The following is a 22808-nucleotide window of genomic DNA, read 5'->3' as shown; positions in this document are numbered from 1 at the left end:
TATCCCACAGGGTTTTTCTTGGCAAGGTTTTAATGAGCAGATAAACATATAGGTATAATAGCGGTAATATTTATTTTTACATAAATGTAAATTTTAGATAGGAGTCATCCTATAGAAATCCGTTCAAGAGAGAGTGTTGTAATACACATCGCATGCGTAATATGAACGGAATAAGGATACCGCCAAACATCACCGTTTAGCTTCCCATGCAAGAGTAAATATTGCCGCTCAGAACCTCATGCTCGATTAGACATTTCACTGCATATTTAATATATCGAGTAAACACTGTTCATGCAAGGGTACTATAAATCCCCACATAATCTGAAGGAAATATACACAACAATTATCGAAGTATTTAAAAGCTTTCTTTTGATCTCTTTGAAATCCTTTGTTGTAAAACAACTACGTATAAATAAATAAAAATTCAAATTATATTATCAAACCAATAAAACAATGACACGCGTCTCATATACCTATTAATCAAGTCACTAATCGGTCATAACTTGTTTAAAGCGGACACTCTACAAAGTTTGTATTATTTAGAAATAATCAGAAGTTTAACTTATTTTTGACCGATCGCTAAAAGTTTATATTATTTTTGACAATTTTTCCTAAGTTCTATACATGAACATTATATAAATTTTTATTTTTTATTTTTTTTGACATATATATAGATCTTTTATGTCTGCATAATAAACTAACAAACATTATCTAAATGCAAAAACTGGATAGTACTTTTCCCCATTTAAAATTACAATTATTCAATTAATTAAATTTAAAATTAAGTTAATTCCATGTTAATCTCCATCATACCACCCAAAACTCCTCATTTCTCAATTTCCTCTCTTTTTTCTGCTCCTACTTTCTACCGGATTCACCGACCGACCCCTTTTCTGGTTGCCGGAAATTCTAGATCTTCTCGCCGGAAACCTCGCCGGAAACGCCTTGAAGCTGACATGTCAGTCTCCATTCCGGTGCCGCCGGTCACTACCCACCGCCGCGATAAGGATGACGACCCATTTTCTGTTTCCGCAAATGGTAACTGCATTTTTAAAAATTTGTAATCTTCGCTTGATTTTGCTTAATTTTGCTTAATTCATGTTTTATAAGCTATTTAATTGTTATGCTTTATTATTTAAAGTTGAATTTTTGTGGTTATTATTTGTTGAATATTGTTTATGATCTTGATTGATGATATTGGCATGACTCAAAATTGAGGTGTTGTAATTGTAATTGGCTATTGTTTGTTGCACTTGAAGTGAGGGTTAGTTGATTTGATTATGTTATCTGTCTTTGAATGGTAATAATGGGATGTTATCTTTGTGGTTAGAAATTTGTGGGTTATTTTACGACAAGTTTCGAGGGGAATGAGTGCTTAGCAATGAGGAACCCGCGATTGGGTTGCTTTAGTATTACTTGTATGTTAATGTGCTTGCTCACTATGTCTTAAAAATGTAGTGGAAGTTGTTTATGTATGTAGGAAGAAAAGCCCAAAACGTTGGTTACTATAGAGAGCGCAATGTACTAGGAGCTTTGGATCCATGTCTCAAATTAGACCTTTTCTTTTTGAACTGCCTCATAAACTATGTTATATCACTCGAAATACTCCTCACCCGATGTCTTACGTAATTCCTTTTTGATGTTCTTGATCAGAATCTAAAACTAGTTACAATTTGAGGGAATCTCCTATATATTATTCTAAATATATAAGAAAGAACATAGTGATATGGGGTATTCTTTGATTCCTCTATTAAATATTTTATAATTTTTACTAATACCTTATAAAAGATATTAATGGTAAAAGACGTGCATTGTCAAGCGTGCACTATCAAAATAAGAACATAAAAAAGAAACAAGAACATCAAAAAGAAACAAGAACATCAAAAAGATACCAAAGGAGTAGTATTTTTAACAGTTGGGATTTTCAACTTGCACTTCATATTAAACAAATCTTGCATCATCTAAAATAAATGTTTCTAAGCATGGACATATTTCTTACAAATATAGAGGTACAAAAAAAATTAAGTAAAAAAGCTCATAACATGGTAGAAATTGAAGCTCACAATAACATAATTTGTAAAACTTAATAGCGTTGCAATGATGTATAATTCAAATAATATACTCTGATACTACCAATAATTAACGCTACCATGCTTGAATTTTACTTTATATCTATCACTTTGACACTTATGGGGGACGAACAACAGTTGGAGGTATAAAAGCCAACATTTCTAGGTACAAAGTTCGTCGGTCTTCTTTATACTAAACCTAACAATATTATGTTCATTTTCATAAGGAATAAGTCCAAAGGATGACCACAAAAAAAGCCAAAGGCAATATTACATAAATAGCTGAGTCGAAGCAGGGGCTCTTTTCATGGACCCTAATGCCTACAACTTCAGTCATGTTTTGACTTAAAATTGAGGTTATTTTCTTAATCTTAACCTTTCAAAAACTCTTTTGAAACTTTTTAAGAAAAAGTCGTCTTATTTTCATTTGCTATAAAGCATATATTTAGAAATAGGTTCTTGCACATGTTAGAGTCATCAAAAGCATGAAACCAGATAGGAAAACATTAACATAGTTTCCTTATCAACCCATACATAAATTTCACCCGAGTAAATAATATAATATACGTCCTGTATCCCATAATAGTTTTGACTTTTGCTTTTTAAAGTTTACAAAATTTCACCATAGATGCTCACTAGCTTATAAGAAAAAACACTCACGTGAGATTTTGCTAAATTCATTTCGATGTGTATCACCAAAATGTCAACTTTGTATAATTTTAAAACGTCAACTTTCTATTCTTTTTACTTAATGATGCAATTAAAGATATCAATGGTTGAAGTTATGCATTGGAATCGTGATAAAAGAAAAATATTAACCAAAAAAGAACGGCGGAAGTATCACTTTAGTATGAATTTGAATGGTCAAAGTGTATAGAAGAATGCGTAAAACCTACAAGAACAAGTATTTTATCACTATGTAACACACTCAATAACTTAACTTTGGAAACGTATTTGACGATGAGCCACTGTTTATTTTAAGGTGTTCTTTGAAGCTCTACTCTTTTGAAACCTTTCTTTTTCTGGTAAACTTTATATACTTCCCCTATTCTTTAATATTGAAACTGAGGGGAGATTACGCTTCCCATAGCACAATTTAAACCTAAAGTATCTTTTATTATTTGATATTAATATTTATAAAAAGTTGATATTGTGAAGGTATATAAAGGGGCAAATCTAACAAGACTCTACATAGTTATATTTTTTCTTACGTATAATCACAATATGCAGTTAAAGATGAGTGTGGATAGTGTCAAAAGTGCAAACAAAGCAAGTCTAAAAGGGCTCACTCACTCAATAAAATATATTAAAGCCACACTCTTTTCTCTATTTTAATAATTAACAAAGCAAGTGGTTCCCAAAAGTGACTTTGAGTAACAACCCACTGGCTTTGTTCTGCTTAAATCATGTTACAATGGAGGTGTTCATCAGGGAATATGTAAGATACATCTTGTTTAAAACTTTGAAAGTTGACACATGGGAGATGGTGGTGTGATAAAATAGAAGCATGTTTTCCTGGCCATTATACCAGCCAAATTCCAACAAGCAAGAGAAACGATTTCTTAAGCATTCAAGGACTATCCTTATAAGACAAATAGAGCTCAATGTCTTGATATCCTTACAAAGAGAAATACTACCAGAACTTAGATATATTGTGTATTGGTTAGCTTATTGACTTGTGCACCAGTTAACCACATGTTGGTAGGATGATCAAAACCCTGGTAGAGGATATTATTGGAATCTGAAATAATCTTTATCACCAGATTACCACTGTCCTCGAGAACTAATGTATTGGAATTAAGATCTGAGGATGATATGCTTTTCCAAGTTATGATGGATTGTCTCTCGCCATTGCTGAGTATTAAGTTACCATTGGCAGACAGTGTAAGTTGGGAACTAGGGATGATGGACTGGTGTTTCCCGTCCACCCAATTATCTTTCCAGAATGTTTGTTGTACCATATGCCATTGTAGTAGTCTTCGGTGTAATCATAGTTGACATCGTATGTTTAAAAACCGAGTGTAAAAATGCCATTTCTAGAGGTAATATTAGTGCAAAGGAGATAGATTGGCCTGGGTGATTGGTGTCTATTTTTTGGTATAATAATTAACTGGGTAATAAAGCAGAAAGAAGCTCTTATAATGCGTAGCACTTTACATTCCTTATTAGCAATGCAAGACACTTAACTAGGGGTTTAAATCAAACTAGGCAATCAAAATTTAAAGTTCGAATCAAAGGGATAGAATTGTCCTGATTCTAGGACTCCAGGTCGCTTGCTTAAATTACTTCTTGGTTTTTCTTGCTGATTCTGAAAGTTTTATTTTAAAATATTATGTATGTATCCTTCAATTTTGTAATATATAATTGAAATAATTCTTTACCGTGTAATAGCACCAAAAATACCACCCTTGACGGTCTTGGTAATTCTCAAAAGGCATTTACTTTCTAATGAGTAGAATTCCTTGACTATGGAAAATATGCTCTGTGATCATAAAACTGCCAAGGTATGAGAATATTTTCTTGAGTAATGCCTGGAATTGTGACTTGGTCGTTGTGGCACAAGCTGCATTGGAGGGTGAATTGTGTATCATTGTACCTGCAGATATATTTTGCATAAGGAAACTTACATTGTAAATTTAAATAAACACCTTAAAGTTGTGGAAATAGTAGAACATGCATAATTCATCGTTGAAGGTTACTAAAGTCTAGAAGGCGGAGATGGAGGTGATATCAATCTATCATTATTTTCATTGTCATGTGCATTGATGTTTATCCGTAAATAATCATTAGCTGCTCTTTGTAACTGTGAATTTTGGCATAGTTGTTTGAAATTTTTTAAATAATTCAGAATCCTGTATTTGTCTCTGCATTGACTTATGAAAAACGAAATAATATCTTGTGTAGGAGATGCCAAAAATAACTTCTAGCAGTTTAAGAAAGGGCATTTGTTAATGGGAGTCTAATTAGTAGAGGTTCAACTAATATTTGGGGTCTAATTTTCTTGAAGTTCTCATATGTGATTTGAAGAATATATGTATCCGTCAAATTTTAATCTTTTTCAAGGTCTGTATTTTTGCTATAGTTTTTTGGTCATATATGATATGGTCTTTTAGAAAGTTGAGTTTATTGTCTCATGGCTTCTTTGAAAGATCATCACGTTAGTTACCCTTGTGTATCTAGACTTCTGATTATTTTTTTTGTATATGATCTTGATCCAGATTCAAGAGAAGGAGATTTCTTAACAGCTGAAGCAGAGAATGAGGCGTCTTCAAGTAAATTATTAGTCAAGCGCAAGATCAAATCTAAGAGCTGGTTTAGCTGTTTTGGTGTGGACATGTCACCAGATACAATTGCTGTTGCCATGGTTTACTTTGTTCAGGGTGTTTTAGGCCTCTCACGGCTTGCTGTCAGTTTTTATCTGAAAGATGATTTGCATCTAGATCCAGCAGAGGTATGTTATGTAACTTTTTCTTTACCCTTCAATTTCATTATTAGTTTTTATATAATGTCATTGATGTATGTCATGTCGCCAGAAGTACTTTTACATGAATGAACAATGTGTATTGTTATTTGAGATTTTTGATGGAAACCAAACAAACCACTATTGCATGGTGTCTGAAGTAATAAAAGTAGAAAAGTCAGTCCCACATAAGTTAGTGTGCAAAATGTATGCCATACTACTAACTAGCTGGAGTCGAGGACTGCTAGAGAAAGCTATTACTATTGCATGCTTCTGCTCCTCGCTGAACCCTAAATTATCTCTGCTTCATTCACCCCCTAATATATGTCTCGTTCTCAAAAGCTGCACTCTCCTGCTCTGTTGTTGCTTTATCTCTTCAATGTTCCCAGCAATCAAATCTATATTAGTGTATTTAGCCACTAGATCAGTGAGGCGCCATGCTGATTTGAACTAATAAATGATTAAATAATGCGGTAGCTCTAACAGAGTGGATGGGAAGTGAGGTGCAAGTATTAAGTCCGACTGCAATCAAAAGGGTGTAAATTGACTAAATGAAGAATGAGGATGATTTATTGCACTTAGACCAACTGTAGATTTTGGCACGAATTTGGAATCCTACTGGTGGGCTGCGACACTGCATAGTTTTTTTTTTTTTGCTGTTGCTGTATTTCATGTTCCTTTTGATTGGAATGGAGAGATGAGGTTGAGTTGGTGCTAGGAATTAGCTTGATTACATCACCAATAATGGCAGAAAAACAGAAGAGATTGGTGATTATATTGATAAGATGAGAATTACACTAGTTTGGATGATAATTCCACTTTCGAGAGGTGGATGCTCTCCAAGTATGAGCTTTCGAGAGGCTCACTCTCTCCCAATAACAAACCCTCACAACGTTCAACATGTCCTTATCCTCCTAATGAGGTCTATTTATAGAAAATACCTCCTAACAAACCTCTAGCTTATTCCCCAAGTTACTTATAATAGACTATGACTAATATGCCCTTCCCCCAAATATTGATTCCTTGCATTATATATATATATAGAATATAACATTTTTACCTTAGACAGCTCCTATTTCTGTGTAAAGTAGTAGTAAACAAAATTGAAATAAATATGTTAGAACATTATATTCCTTATTGCAAAACTACACAATAATGTTATGAAACCTTGCAAATTTCTGTCTTAAACAATTACCAGATTCACCACTGACCTTTTTGTGATTATTTACTTTACTGCTTTGAAATTTATGAATTTTGTTTTTGTCTTGTGTATAAACATGATACTTCTTAGCACAATCTACAGCGTTTGATTTTTCAAATGGCTTGCCAATGTTATAAGTTGTGCACTGAAAGGTGCAATATATGGATGTGATGATAGTGCTGTAATTTTTTTAATCCACATGAATTTGATAGTAATCCTAGTATATGTATTATGCTTAAGGTAAGTTTATTACTCAATTCGAAACATTGAAATATTAACAAACTTACTGTTGATTGACTAGACAGCTGTCATATCTGGGTTCTCTTCATTCCCATGGCTTGTTAAGCCTCTTTACGGATTTATAAGGTACCTGTTCCTCCTAAGTGTGTTTTATTTTATATCGAATCAAATTATCTGTTTTTCTTATATTGTTTTATTAATTCATTGAAAAATAATGTTTGCAGTGATTCAATACCTCTTTTTGGATATCGAAGAAGATCATATTTGGTACTTTCTGGCCTTCTTGGTGCATTTTCCTGGACTTTGATGGCTACTATGGTTGACAGCAAATACAGTGCTGCTTGCTGCATACTTCTTGGATCTCTATCAGTCGCCTTTTCTGATGTTGTAAGCATTCCATATGCTCTTGTACCTGAAACATATTATGTTTTATAGCTCTTAGTCTTGGACTCTTGGTTAAAATTCTATGGCTGGAGTCAGCTTTGACATGTCATTGTGAGGAGCCTGCATTCTAAATGTGTATTTTGTTTATAATATTTAACTGATTTATGAGGTTCGACATTCATTTAATGAAAAGCAAGGGTTGCACATAGTAACTTCCATTACATGAACCAGATTATGGTTTCTGTAGGTTTAAAATTATATTTACTTATGTTGGAGAACAGAGAGGGCACCCATCCAAGGCATCCATAGAGGACAGTGTCTACTACAATAATTTATTTGATAACGAGAAAATATTACTTCACTAACGTTGTTCAAATACATATGTTATGTGAGTCGACTCCTAAATAGAAATTTATCAAATTTTGTTTTGCTACAATTACAAGATCAATTGAGATAAAATTCCAGTAATAATACAACAATTATAAATAACAAAAGAAAAGAAAAGTGTATGTTGGTCCTTTTGTCTGATATATCTTCAAATCAGCAGCATCCATAGTCAATAGATTAAGTAATAAATATTGCTCGCACATTGCTCTTTTTATTGAGCACAGATATGATTATCCATGGTCATAGGAATTGAATTTTCCAAAATACTTCACTAAATTCTAGCAGTATTAGACGCCTTAATTTGTTTTTGCTTAGAGTTCGGTAGTCAGAATTTTGATGCTATTGTTCAATAATAGTGCATTTGCTTACTGTTTATTGCTCAATGCTCATTATATGCTGAAGCTCTTGTGCTCATGACTGCTACATTGATTTTCTCTTGAGATATCATTAGCATATGCCCAGCTTATTCATGATTTGTCTAGTCATCATTTTTGGTTCCTTTGCATGAGACAAAGAATTTATTGATGGATTCCATGAACCTTTGTTATTCTGGAAAGGATACTAAGATTCATTAATTCAATTTGAAGGACATATGCACCTAGTATGCTCTATACTTATTATTTTAATATCCGTATCCTACACTTGTGCTTATCGATGAAATATTTGAAAAATATTGTAGGAACTATACTAGTCCCTCTTTCTTACTATGCTTTTCCTTGTTTCGTTTTTACAAAATGAATGATATTAAGCTTATGTGTGCCATCTCTCTTTTTGATTTTAAAACTGCTCCACCACCACCACCAATCCCCCCCCCCCCTCTCCTCCTAATTATTCTTTTGTGTTATGGAATATATGGTTTATTTGTATCAAACTGTGTGTTACACCCTTCACACTTCTACAACAGTATTTATTCCTTATTGGATCATTGATTTATCTGAAACCACATTTGTGGAGAGAAATGTATATACTTGTAGGAAAAGAAGAGAAATTGTGGTGATTAGCTTACAATTGTGCTTTAGACCATGAATTTATCAAGAACCAACGATTCAAGTAAGTCTTTAAAAATCAGTAATATGGTTTATGAATGCCATTTTTCTTTTGTGTCCAATTCTAGCTATGTTACAATCTCCAAAACTTTACTTCTTTCCATGTCTTATACTTGGATATGTATCTGCACATGATAATTTACTACTTCTTATCATACGCATCAAACTTTCATTTAGATTTTTACTTTTTTAAATCAGATAATTTCGTAAATTAATCAAGAAAAAAAGTGTTGGATAACCTTGGTATATTGTAATATGAATAAGTGTAAGTTCTTTTTAGTGTTATGGATGGTCTACTTTTCAGTTCATTCGCCTACCTGAAACCCTTGCTTGCTTCTTGTTCGCCTCTTCTTTTATGACATAGAAGTGTCGGCCTAATCTGAGCTTCGAATAGCCATAGTCTCTGATTCTTCAGTTATTTCCCTGAATGTAAATGAAGGAACATAGCTGTACATTGACTAAACTATGTTTGCAGTCTTATAAATAATGATGCTTTTTTGTCAGATATCTAATATATATAGGGTATGTATTGGTGTTGAGTTAGCGCAAAATTTTATTGTCTTGATTTTATTATATGCTTTACAATGTCAGGCACTGATTAATGTTTTAGGTTGTAGATTCCATGGTTGTAGAGAGAGCTCGTGGTGAGTCACAAAGTATCTCAGGTTCTCTGCAGTCATTGTGTTGGGGATCTTCAGCATTTGGGGGTATTGTGAGTGCCTATTTTAGTGGCTCTTTGGTGGATGCTTATGGTGTGAGGTCTGTTCCGATGTTTACCTTGTGGTCATAGTTATTTTGTTGTCTTTTTCTGAGTCAAAATTCCTTACATTTGATTTTCAGATTTGTTTTTGGCGTTACTGCATTGCTTCCTCTTATCACTTCTGCAGTTGCTGTACTGGTTAGAGAACAACGGGTACTTGGGCCAGTGTGGGATTATAGTCGTAGTGCTGGAGGGCCCAGTTTAAGAGAAAGCTTTCACCTGAGTGTTGTCCAGTTGTGGGATGCTGTCAAGCAACCAAGAGTGTATTATCCTACCTTATTTGTATTTCTTTGGCAGGCAACACCTCAGTCGGATTCTGCTATGTTCTACTTCACGTATGTACTTGTTAATATACAGTTTATCATTTTTATTCTTTCACGATTGGTAAAAATAGATCCTCATGCTAACGCATTAGATTTCATCTGGGCTACATATGCTTCTGCCACCACATTGAAAAATATATCTACACTTCAAGTTATCATATACTGTTGATGACATAGCTGCAATTTCAGGACTATCTCATATCTGGCCCTAGCCACCCTCCCCCCCCCCCCCCCCCCCCTCCTCCTATGACCCAAGTGAAACTACCATATTACTGCACTAAGTTGCATATAATATAAACGGCAACTGCCTATATGAGTTTTACTGATTGTTATACCTTATATGTTTCACAAGGATACTGTACAAAATAGATGAATAGCTTTGACAAATTAATGCAAGCCACAGCACAAAGGAGCTTATGGAATGTGATCATATCCAAAAGTCATTCTCCTTCTTCCCTGTCCTCACCCTGCTCTTTATAAGCCTTTCCAATGTATTTACCATTAAGCTTAGTAACTCTGGTTTACAGGTCATCTCTCCTTTTGTAAGAAATCTTCTGTGGAGGCGGCTTTTGGGTTTGCTGTATCATCTGGTTCTAAACATTTTCAACTCTAGGGAAAAATTGCCTAATAGATCCTTCATCAAGCAACCTCACAACTGACCAAATTGAGTTGGAATGGAAATAACTTGGAGGAAAAGGATCTCTATCGACGACCACTGGAGATAAATTATTTTGGTGTATGCACTTTGCAGTTGACTCCATTATATTGGAATTAAATACTTAAACATTATTATTGTTGTTGTTGAGTTAAAGACTTAAAGCAGCTTTTTTTCTAGGTTACTCATCAAGTTTAGCGCCTGTTCGATCATTTATCATTAAATCTAGGACCATATCATTTTTTTTTTATTGCTAACTTTTTAGATTACTTATTAATAGTTGTAAGTTTTTTGGATTTCAGAACAAATAAACTTGGTTTTACCCCTGAATTTCTTGGGCGGGTGAAGCTTGTAACGTCTGTTGCATCGCTGCTTGGTGTTGGCCTCTATAATGGTTTTTTAAAGAAAGTTAAATTGAGGAGTATATTTTTGGCAACAACTATTGCTGGAACTGCTCTAGGAATGACACAGGTTTGTTGATGACATTCATTGTTTTGCTGGTGCTAAAAATACTCAAACTAAATAGTTTTGGATTCAATTTTCAGGTTTTCCTTGTAACTGGACTGAATCGCCAGTTAGGTATCAGTGACGAGTGGTTTGCTGTCGGAGATTCCCTAATCCTCACTGTTCTTTCTCAGGTACATTCACCTAAAGCTGTTTGTTGGTCATTCAGTCTTCTGCTGTTTGTTAATACCTATAACATGGAATTGAGAGTTCAAGTATGTGTTTAGTTTTGAATAATCATAAGCTTTAATAGAATAGTTCTAGCTTCATATGTTAAGGCAAAAGGATGCCGTATCAGTTTGTTGAAAGTGCATGCCGAATTTTTTTTTTTTTTTTTTTTTTTTTTTTTTTTTTTTTTTTTTTTTTGAGGAAAATGCCGAATTAAAATTATTGCCTCCCATATTGAGTCTTTTTCTGACATTATATAGGAGTTCTAGCTTGAAAAAAATTTCTTATAAGGTCAAGGCTGTTTTGAATCATTTATACCCCATTTATTGGTTATTGATGATGCTTTTCTCATTTTTAAGTTTAGATAAGCCCTGTATTGACTATTCTCTCTATTACAGATTTCATTTATGCCCATCCTAGTCTTAGCTGCGAAATTATGTCCGGAAGGTGTTGAAGCTACTTTGTTTGCAACATTGATGTCAATATCAAATGCTGGAAGTGTCTTTGGTGGCTTGATAGGTGCTGGATTGACCCAGGTCTTCGGTGTCACCAAGGACAGATTTGATCATTTGGCTGCCCTGATTATCCTATGCAACCTTAGTTCATTGTTGCCCTTACCACTTCTCAGCTTTCTTCCTGCCGACGATTTTGATGAGAAAACCAATGATGAGAGCGACATTGAAATGAAATCGAACTGAACCCTTAATTAATATGTTGTATTCAAGTAGCAATCGCGTGCAGAAGTCGTTTGTTACTCACTGAGCCTCAGGCAATAGTGAATTGCTGCTATATGCTGCGTGACACGAGATGCCCTTTGCCAAGCAGCTGTTGCTTTTTTTGCCAAGTAGCTGTTGCTTCCTGCATTGATGACGGAATCCATCTCTCATGCGATGGTCTAACACCTCAGGATTCACTGAAAGAATTCACACAGATAATTGTGATGCGTAGAATATTTCAGTTGGCATTAGGATTCTTAATATAGTTTTTCGGATACAATTATCTGTATGAAACAACTGAGACTCCTGATTAAGTTGCTCGAGATCTCTTTGAAGCTATAAGCATATACTAATGGCAGATGATATTGTCCCTTCATTATAATGGGACTTTTCTACGCACTGAGAACTGTTTAGGAAAAACATAAATATTGTGAATTCGCAATTACAGTTCAAGGAAAAAATTTCCTTGTATCTTGGTGGGGTATCCGTATATGTTATGCTACACATAGAACTAGCCTTATATCCATGCATTGTGTGCGATAATCTCAATAGTTTTTTTTGGGAAATTCTCTTTGCTAAATTCTAACTTTTTAATTTTTTTAGTGGTAAATGTTTTACAATTTTATTATCAATACTAAATCTAAATTATTGATTACCATTGATAAGTGTTATAGCGGATGCCTCCCAAAGTTTGTATTATTTAGAAATAATTAAAATATTAACTTGTTTTGGCGGACCGCTCAAAGTTTATATTATTTTTGACTATTTTTTTTTTTTAGTTTTTTTAATAATTAAATTACATAAAAATATTTTTCAAAAAAAAAAAAAAAAAAAAACCCCTCTCCCACCCAACCTAGCCACCAGCAACCCCCCTCTCCTATCGGCGTCCACCAACCACCTCTCCCCCATCAACGGTCCAACGCCGGCGCCTAGCTCCACCTTTGCTAGTGCGCCGACTTTCGATCCCCCACCTCCACCTCCTCTATTTCTCCCAATCTCGAACCCCCACCACCCCTCATTTTCCTCACCGCCCCACTACCGACCTCGACCCCACCCCAAACCACCCCAAAAATTGGCGTACCTCCTCGTCGACCCCCCTCCCTAGTTCGCCGACCTAGAAACCCTTAAATCCACCCCAAAACACCATAAAATACCCAAACCCATTTAGGGTTTTGAAACCAAACCCAGGACACGGGTTGAGATTTTCTGGTGGTTTTGGGTGGATATTACGGTTTCCGTGGTCGGCTCACAGAGGAGGGGGTTTGTTGGGGAAGGGCGCTGGTTTTCGTGGTGGTTTAGGGTGCGATTGGGGCCCGGCGGGCAGTGGTGGGGGAAATGGGAAAGCGAGGAGGTGTGGGGCGTCGTCAGCCGGAGTGGAGGAGGCTAGGCGTCGCCGGCTGGGGGTTGGCCGCCGACAGTGGTGCTGGTGGCTAAGTGAGGGGTTTGGTTTTTTTTTTTTTTTTTTTTTTTGGTTTTATAAAAAAAATATTTCAAAAAAATAACTAACTATGTGTAAATATCTAGTTAAAATTTATCATTAATTATAGTTGACATAATATTAAAAAAATTAGGTTTATCCTTGATAATAAAATTTTAAAACGTTTACCACTTAAAAAATTAAAGAGTTGGACTTTACCAAAGAGAATTTCCCAAGTTTTTTTATTTTTTTTTTATATTTTTAAAGAACAATAATTCACTTCTTTTTTTTTTTTGAATGGACAATAATTCTTTTGAAAACTTGAGATAATAAATTAACACAAACTACCTAATAGTTCGTGCGGGCAACCTATTTCCCCTTCAAAGACAATTGAAACTTAACTATTTATTTCATTTATCAAATAAAACTGAGATTTCAGGGCTCACAATTCACTGAATAATATCATAATGCTTGAATCAGCCAACCAAATCGAAGATGTCGATAACGATGACGAAGACTAAGGTGAAGCGGTTGGCGATTTGCGATCTGTTGCTGGTTCGCGATTTGGGATATACGGCTGTTGTGGTGGTTGTTGTTGGCAGGAGATGGTGGTTAAGATGTGGCTGGTGGGTTGCGAAGTGGGCAGTCGCTGGTTAATTGCGATGGGCGGTGAAGTTTTGAGATTAAATCGGTGAAGGGTGAGTGAGGTTAGGGTAGTGCGTGGCTGGTTGGGCGGCATGAGGTTAGGGTCGTGGGTTGTTGGGTGGTGGCGTGAGAAAGAAATAGAGGAAGAGCGGTAATGGAAAGAGGAGAGAGAAGGAAAGTAGTATCATTAGAGCATCTTCAATGGTAAGCTATAACATATTATAGCTTGTATTGTCACATCATATTTTTAAATTACAAAGGTTTTAAGCTACAAAGTTCCACATTGGTTGGCTACAACGTCTTGTAGCTTGCTTCATCAAACAATTGTTTACTTTTTTATTTTTTTATGTTTGATATTTTATTAAAATTATTAGATAATATAATTTTTTTATTTACTTCTTGTATATCATAGATTATTGTCTATGTTTTTTTTATACGTAGTTTATAATATGTTTACCTTTTTAGTCTACAAATAATACAAAAAAAAAAAAAATTGATTCACAAAAATTAAAATATACTTCGTAAGGTAATAACAAAAGAAGAAAAAAATATGAAACATATCATATATAAGTACTGAATATTTTATCTATTATACTCCGTAGCATTTTGCTTCACAAACAATTTAACACACATAGTATTCCAACTGCATTATTTTTTAAATTAAAAAAAAAAAAAGTATTTCCTTCAAATTTTCAAGCAGTGTTGCTCATTGAAGCAGGTTTCCTAATGTTGTTCCAATGGTCAAGTTACCGCGTTGATACTTTTTAAATTTGCAAGCAAGTTCCTATAATAAACCATTGGAGATGCTTTTAAAGACATTGATGTTTGATATTGCATATATTGTATATTAGCCAATTGATGTTAGCCGACAAAAGATCTATATCAGCCAACAAATACTGCATATCAACCAATTGATATTTGATATCAGTCAGCATTAAAGACATTAATAAAAACGTATTAGCCAATAAAAGGAATATATTAGCCAACAAAAGATCTATATTAGCCACAAAAAGGTTCTTATTTGCCAACAAAGGAAATATATCAACCAACAAAAGGATGAAATCAACAAACAAAAGTAACAGGTAAACTAACAAAATAAACATATCAACCAATAAAATAAAACATATAAGCCAACGTTTTAAATATACATATCAGCCAACAAAGTAAATATATCAGTCAACTAATGAAACATATAAGCCAAATGATATATGTTATTAGCCAACAAAAGTAACCTACCATATATATATAAATATAAATAAGCCAACAAAAAGAATATATTAGCCAACACAAAAATTATATCAGCCCCAACACATGAAACATATCAGCCAACAAGTAAAACATATTAGCCTAGCAAGCCGCACGAAAATTTCGCACGCAATAGCTTCTCATAAATTAAACACTATTTATATTAAATCTTGAAATAAATAATCATGTCGACATATCAAATGTATAAAATCAAAGGAAGCAAATTTTAGTAATCAACAAAAGATATGGCTTTTTACAAATTCTTATATGTGGTCAGCCACACCAATAGTATAGTGTGACCGCTTAACATATAAGACAATTAATTTAATTAATTATGAGGTAATTGCAATGATCAAATAGGCTATTACCTGATGTGCAAATGAGAAATATAGATTAGACGTATAAATAACTGGAGTTATTCTTTTATCAGTCAAAACAAATAATAGGAGTTATTGAATGATCGAACAAATTAGATTGAGGGTTTTTTTTAAAAAAAAAAAATTTAATATTTGCAATATAAATTAATTTACAAAAAGAGTCAACAAAGAAAATCTCTCCGCACTACCAAATAATATTGCATAATTAGTAACAAAGGAGAATGGAATTTCAGATGTGATACACAACATAAAATACCAAATAACTTTGTTTTAAACCTTAATTCTAGACATTATTCAAAATTCTTTATTTCTTATCTCACGTCAATAATTCAAGACAAATATTTTATACTCCCTCCTTTTCACAATGTTAGTGCTATTTGGAATCTTTTAAGTATTAGAAATTGGAGGGTATCGTCTAAATTTCTCTCTATATATAAGAACAAACATAGTCAAATGATATCTAGTTTTATTCGTCTCGATGAGTACATTATTATAATCTACTTTTTATAATTTTTGGTGGAGTGAGATTAAAGATATTTGCGATTAAAGATTTGCATCGATATACGAAAATGGGGCTAACAGTATGAAACGGAGGTAGTAATAATTTTGGACTGCCTCAAGGCAAATTTGCGGCTACCTAGCTTAACTGCCCTCTAATATTCAGTGAACATAATTACATTATGATTAGTTCATAAATTAAATACGGATTATCATATATATAAAACAAATATGCATCTAATTAGAGTCTAGAAGCCTAGACTAGAAATCTCCATTTAAATATGCGTACCCTGAACGTGAAATTCGAATAATTAATAGTGATAGCCCCAAATATTTGGATGTACCTGAAACTGTTGCACATGCCTAGTCCCCGACATCTTTTAAATTGTTGTACATGACAAATGTAACAACAATAATTGACAACTTAAATTATTATGGAGTAGTAATTGAATGAATTATGTTATCCCAATATATGTTGCTGCACTTATAAAGTTATAAACGAATTCATAGTACCTGAATTATCCTAATTGGATAATTAAAAGGATAATTTAATCATTCATAAAAATTCATTACATTTGTCGATAGATTTTTGAAAAGGAGAATACATGTGTTGTAACCAACATTGATTGGATAAAAAATGGTTATATTTTACCTAAATTTTCTTGGTAAATGGTTGAAAGGAATCTATAATGTTTATTTCGTATTTTTTCCTTTAGAATTGATAACCCCATTTTAAAAGGACGGATTTTTCACCAAATGCCCCTGAGTATTTTTTTTTATTCACGATATACCAATAAAAGTTTTCAAATTCCTCATATAAACTTTAGTTTATCAAAATTGTCACAAAATGCCCTTCATGACTAACGGCAATTAACTCTGTTAATCATTAAAGCTAAATATGCCATGTGGGGGCATATGATTGGTTGTTTATTAAACTAGTGTAATAATTATTTTTAAAAAATTTTAAAAAAATATCCACCACTCCTCAGCCTTCCCTTTTCTACTGCCACCAGCGGCCTCGCCGACGATCGGTGAGCACCCTCCCGGCGCTGGTGCTAGACCTTCCCCGACACTTCCCCTACTCTGGCGCTTCCCCTAGGTTGGTGCTAGTCTTCCCACGTTGCTTCCCCCAAAAACCCGTACTTTCTCACTCCTCTGGCACGAGCACCACCGCTTCTCTCACTCCGGCGCCGACCAACCTTACAGTTACTTTCTCACTCCTTTGCCACGAGAATCGCCGAATCTCACTCCGTTGCTCTTTCCCCTTCCCCTTGAATCACCTCATCGAAACCCTAAAACCAAAATCTGGGTTTCGATCTTGTGGTTTAAAGTTTCGGCAAGGTGGTTTAAGGGGGGAAAGTAGGTGGGGATGGTTGGGAGAGGAGCGAAGTAGCTTCGCCGGTGAAGGGGGTGGGGTTTGGGGGCCGACTGGGCGCCGGCGGGAAGGGATAAAGGTTTTTTCGAGTGGAGGGTGGGGGGAAGGTTGTTCTGGAAAAGAGAGGGGCGGCGACGACATGGGGTGACGGGAGGGAAGGTGGCCGCCTGTGCCGTCAGTGGGGGTGAGGGAAAAGGGGCTGGCTGGCGTGAGGGTGGTGGTGCGGTGGAGAGAGTGGTTGGGTTTGGGTTTTTTTTTTTAAATTTATTTTTCTTTTTACTTTTTTTGTTAAATAAAATAATTATAGTAATGAACCAATTAGACTATGCCACGTGGCATATTTAGTCTTAATGACTAACGGAGTTAACTGCCGTTAGTCATTAAGGGCATTTGGCGACAATTTTGTTAAACTCAAGTGTATATGGTGAATTTGAAAATTTTTATGGATTTATAGTAAATAAAAAAATAACTCAGGGTATTTTGTGAAAAATCCGACATAAAAGTAACACTTAATGTGGTACTAGTCTTACTACTATATTAATTGAGGGGGAGTATATTAGGAAAGGTCAAACAACTATTGTAGATGATGATTGGATAGTATACAAGTATTATTCTTTAGGCATCAATTAAATCCAACATTAAGTCTTATGGGACTCATTTAAGAATTTTCCTTGTCTCCCCCTTCAAGCGAATCCTGTTCTTCCGAACTTAAAAAATTGAGGTTGAAATGGTGGAGTAGTGATATCGCTTTTTATTTCGTTCATATTCTAGAGTTTATGGTTCAAAACTCATGAGACTTATTAGAGATTTCCCTTATTTCCTCTCATCCAAAGCTCATATGATTAAGAAAAACTTTTGTATACGCCCGGTTTACACTAATATTAGTGTACATCGAGCAGTATAAGGGTAACTTTAAGCTAATTTTAGGTTAACTTTTTGCTTCTTTTTTTTTTTTTTTTTTTTTTTGTAATTTTAAACATAATACAATTTTTATATAAATAGACAACAAGAAAAGTTTTATAAAGGTAATTTAATTACATTTAATCACTAATAATTGATTTAAGTCATTTAAAATGTGATTCTTTACTAATAAAGTGTAGATAATTTTTATTTGTATTGGGTTACTTTTATTCATTTCAGGAGTAACTTTTATTAATTTCAGGGGTAACTTTTGATCACTTTAGGCTATCTTTATAATGGATATACAACAATTATTGTACACCCGATTTTTTTAAAAGTTTGTGTATGATTAAATTCATATGAGAAGTTTAGGAAAACTAAGTTCAAATGAGATAAGTTTAGGAAAACTATGTTGAAATATATATTTTAAGGGTTAATAAGAGTTATCCAAATGCAAATTACATTTTAAATAAGTTTTAATTAAGTCTAATAAGCTCATGTAAATTCAAATAAGGGAAAATCAATAAAATACAGTCATTCAACAAATAAGGATTCGGATTAGGTGCATATCTATGTGACAATTACGGAGTAATACAAGATGGAAGACGAATTGTTATTAAGATCTTAATTATTGTATTAAAACCTATTGATGACTTAAATAAGTAAGATTCTTGCTGTACAAAAAATTTGGCCTTAAATTGTTGTTTTGTTTTTTTGAAGGATTAATTTGTTGTTTAAAAGGGAGGTAAAATTCTACCATCAAATGTAAAAAAAATATGATCCAAAATTGGGAAACTAGATTGGATACCAGATCGATTTAATTTCTCATATCGGATTCACTGCACACCTTAATAGCTACGATAAAAAACAATAATCCTCACATGAATTAATCCTAGCTCAAGAGTCTGTATGCTTTAAGGACAAAGCTTATGTAACGGAAGCAAAAAGAACTGATTTGAACACTAGAATTAGATTATTATTATTATTATAAAAATAATAAAAACCTACAAAGTCAATCAATTTACAAGAAATTGGTGTGGAGTCGAGATATAATCTGGGCCCCCACCCCATTAGCTATAGCGAACCCGATCCTATTGAAGATGTGAGCGACTGCACTAGCACCAATTATTATTATTATTTATTATTATCGTCCAAAACTTAGTTATGATGCATGACGACTATGTCATTTTACATAATGGATTAACGGGCCACAAAAATTATCGTGTCATCTCATTAATTTACCAATAAATTATTCTAAGTACACCTCATCATACATGCAAGACATCGCCTTGATTATTTGCTATAAATGTGACCAAAACCAACCTGCTAAAGGTGTTATACGTAATACGTTGGTACTCCAGCTAGTCAATAAACCCTAAAAATGACAGGTCTTTGGCCTCTTAGCCACTTGAACTGATGACTCCAACTTAAAAATGGACCCTCCCTTTATAAAATTATGTGGTACACCTAAACTCCGTAAAATATGAGGATTGCTACCATAAAATGACAACCTTTGTAATATTATTTGGTACCAAATTATGAAATTATATTAATACCACCCCACATGCTATAACCATGGGGTGTTTGTGGACCTGTTTATAAAATGTGAGTTTGCTATATCTTTGGACATAAATGGTAAACCATCACATGGTTTTTGCTTGTTTTCTATCCATTAATCCATTAGACCATAATGTACAAAAGGATCCTAGTCTTGGTTATAAATGATGAAAATGATTTATTTTCATTTGTTTCATTCCATCACTAAAAGACACGGCTAGCAAATGCGTGCCATAAAAAAGACATATATTAGGTTGTATAGCGACTAAATATTGCAACTGCCTTATAAGTTATATCGTATTTCCATTTGATTGGTTCATTTGGGTATTGTTAATTTGCAACCGCCAATAAAAGGTAGGAACGGGTGGAGTTGAAAGTGTTACAATAATTTAAGCTTGTAATTGAGTGTGACACAATTTTGTTTATGAAATTCAATGAACACATATTTCACCAATTAATAATTAAGAAATGAGACAGAAAAGAATGAAAGAGTTCATTATAACGGTATAATAGTTACTTTGCTACTAATCTTATTAACTTTTTGTTCTTTCATAAAAAATATCTCATCAATTTTATTTCTATATTAACATGAGATCGAAAAAACATAAGTCGAGAAAAGGTAGGTTAGTGTCAAGGAGTTCCAATACATTTAATTAAACTAGTGGTCAACACAACACGACATATTTAATTAAAAAAAAAACGGGTCAGGGTAGTATTGAGCTTCGCTAACCCCTTTATCTTCAAATAAAACATAAACACGAGGGTGGTGTCAATTTTTATACGTTGTACAAGATTTTGTGTTTATGCAATTAAACTCTGAAAATTCAGTTCAACCACAAAAATAGAAGTGATATTCTTATCCAAAAGATGATGGATCAAGCATCATTTATATAATTGAGAATTTGAGATAATTACTACATATATGGTACATGTTCAATTGTTGAGTTGAAAGGGTACAGTACCATAAAATTTTTGTCTAGTTTGTAGGTAAATTAATGAATCCCTTGTTTGAATTGATTTTGGTTATTGCAGTTAATATTAAGTAGTATTCCATTGTATCGCTTTCTAATAAATAATGCAAAGCTTGGAATTTCTATATTTTTCGTTGAATTGATTAATTGTTGTAATTTAATTCATGGGTGAACATCGATCATGTATTGATTTGACTTGTTGGTTTATTGCTATATACTAAGACGTACGCGGCTTTCAATTAATAGGTTGGTGTGGGTTTGTTTATGATGCGATCTACCTGGCTTGTGAGCTACTCAACTCAATCCATAAGTTTAGTTTTAATTAATTAAACTCCGAAAGATCTTAATTAGTTTAAAATATATACAAAAAATTATGATGATATATAAATATTCGCAATGATATACAGTATCAATTTGTTACAAAGTACGAAGTATAATTATGTATATTTATTGGTTATAATTTTAAATTCCTTTTAAATTTGTGTTAGAATAAGATAAATTGAACTCTAAAATACATGTAAATATGCACGGAGTATTAATTAATTATTTATTTATTTATGTATTATTATTATTATTATTATTATTATTATTATTATTATTAAATGCTATACACAGTCCTAAGGGTTATATATATGTATAAGGAGTGATTACAATCAATATTGTTAGAAAAGTTATAAATTCCAAGATTATGTTAGTTTTTGTAAATATTCCCTACATACCGTCCATGTCACCATAAAAATTGATTTATATTTTTTTTAAAAGTAAAACCGCTAATTGAATTAGCGGTTTACTTACTTGAAATTCATGTATACGAAACAAAATAAATGAAACCGCTAATTCAATTAGCGGTTTCTTTTTTATAAAACCGCTAATTGAATTAGCGGTTTTGTTGTAAAAGAGTAAAAAATAAAAAGAAAAAAAAATAGTTCATGACGTGGACAGTATGTAGGGAATATTAGCAAAAAGTGACATACACTTGGAATTTATAACTTTTCCAACCATTTCTATGGAAATCACCCTATAAGAAGCTAAAAGAGGAAAGTATAATGAAATATTTTCATTAATTACACTGATTTGCGCGTGATTTTGTCATGCATTTCTAAATTAATACCATAAAAGAAAAGATATTTAATCCTTATTTGTCTCCCTAAGGGCTACATATAGCATCACCTTTATTAAGTTTTATAACACTGTATTATGCGTTGACAAATTTTTGTATGTGGCTGGCCACACCGTGTGGCAGGGATTACCGAGTTACTCGGTCATGAGTTACTTGAGTTGCTCGGTCAAGGGTTACTTGAGAGGTTCAGTCAGGAGTTACTTGAGGGGTTACTCGGTCAGGAGGTAGTTGAGTTACTCGGTCATGGGTTACTTGGTCAGGGGGTAGTTGAGTTACTCGATCAGGGGTTACTTGAGGGGTCTGGTCAAGGATTACTTAAGGGTTACTCGGTTAGGGGTTACTCGGTCAGGAGGTAGTTGAGTTACTCGGTCATGAATTACTTGAGGGGTTACTTGGTCAGGGGGTAGTTGAGTTACTCAATCAGGGGGTTACTTGAGGGGTTCGGTCAAGGGTTACTTCAGGGTTACTCGATTAGGGGTTACTCGAGTAACCATCTAACCGTGTAACTCGAGTAACCCCAGCCACACAGAAAAATCCCTGTGGTAGGTTATTGACTCCCAAATAACGAATTAGGACTTTTGTTTTTTTTTTTTTTTTAAATTAAAAAAAGCACTAATTATGATAGAGATTGTTTGAATAGGATAATGGAATTTTTTTATGATAAAATCTTAATACTACTATATATTTTAAACCTTAAACATGTTGAAGCTTATAAATAGGATAGAGATTGATTATTGAATTTCATTAAATTATACATAATCTTCTAATCCGACATGTGATTAATCAATCT

General features: G+C 33.5%; 1 protein-coding gene across 1 annotated transcript; it reads left to right on the top strand.

Annotated features, from left to right (window-relative positions):
• The first annotated feature begins 698 nt into the window (after positions 1-698).
• Positions 699-12289, top strand: LOC145583049 (folate-biopterin transporter 1, chloroplastic-like). Its single transcript, XM_081640161.1, has 9 exons — positions 699-1038; positions 5288-5520; positions 7032-7096; positions 7195-7357; positions 9398-9546; positions 9628-9882; positions 10828-10996; positions 11071-11163; positions 11596-12289. The coding sequence occupies exons 1-9, from the start codon at positions 795-797 to the stop codon at positions 11893-11895; spliced, it is 1671 nt and encodes a 556-aa protein (XP_081496287.1). The 5' UTR covers positions 699-794; the 3' UTR covers positions 11896-12289.
• Positions 12290-22808: the final 10519 nt, after the last annotated feature.

Source organism: Chenopodium album, chromosome 15, assembly GCF_948465745.1.
Source record: "Chenopodium album chromosome 15, dcCheAlbu1.1, whole genome shotgun sequence".
NCBI lineage: Eukaryota > Viridiplantae > Streptophyta > Magnoliopsida > Caryophyllales > Amaranthaceae > Chenopodium > Chenopodium album.
The sequence above is the reverse complement of the archived record's forward strand: the minus strand, read 5'-3'. Positions and strand labels throughout refer to the sequence as shown.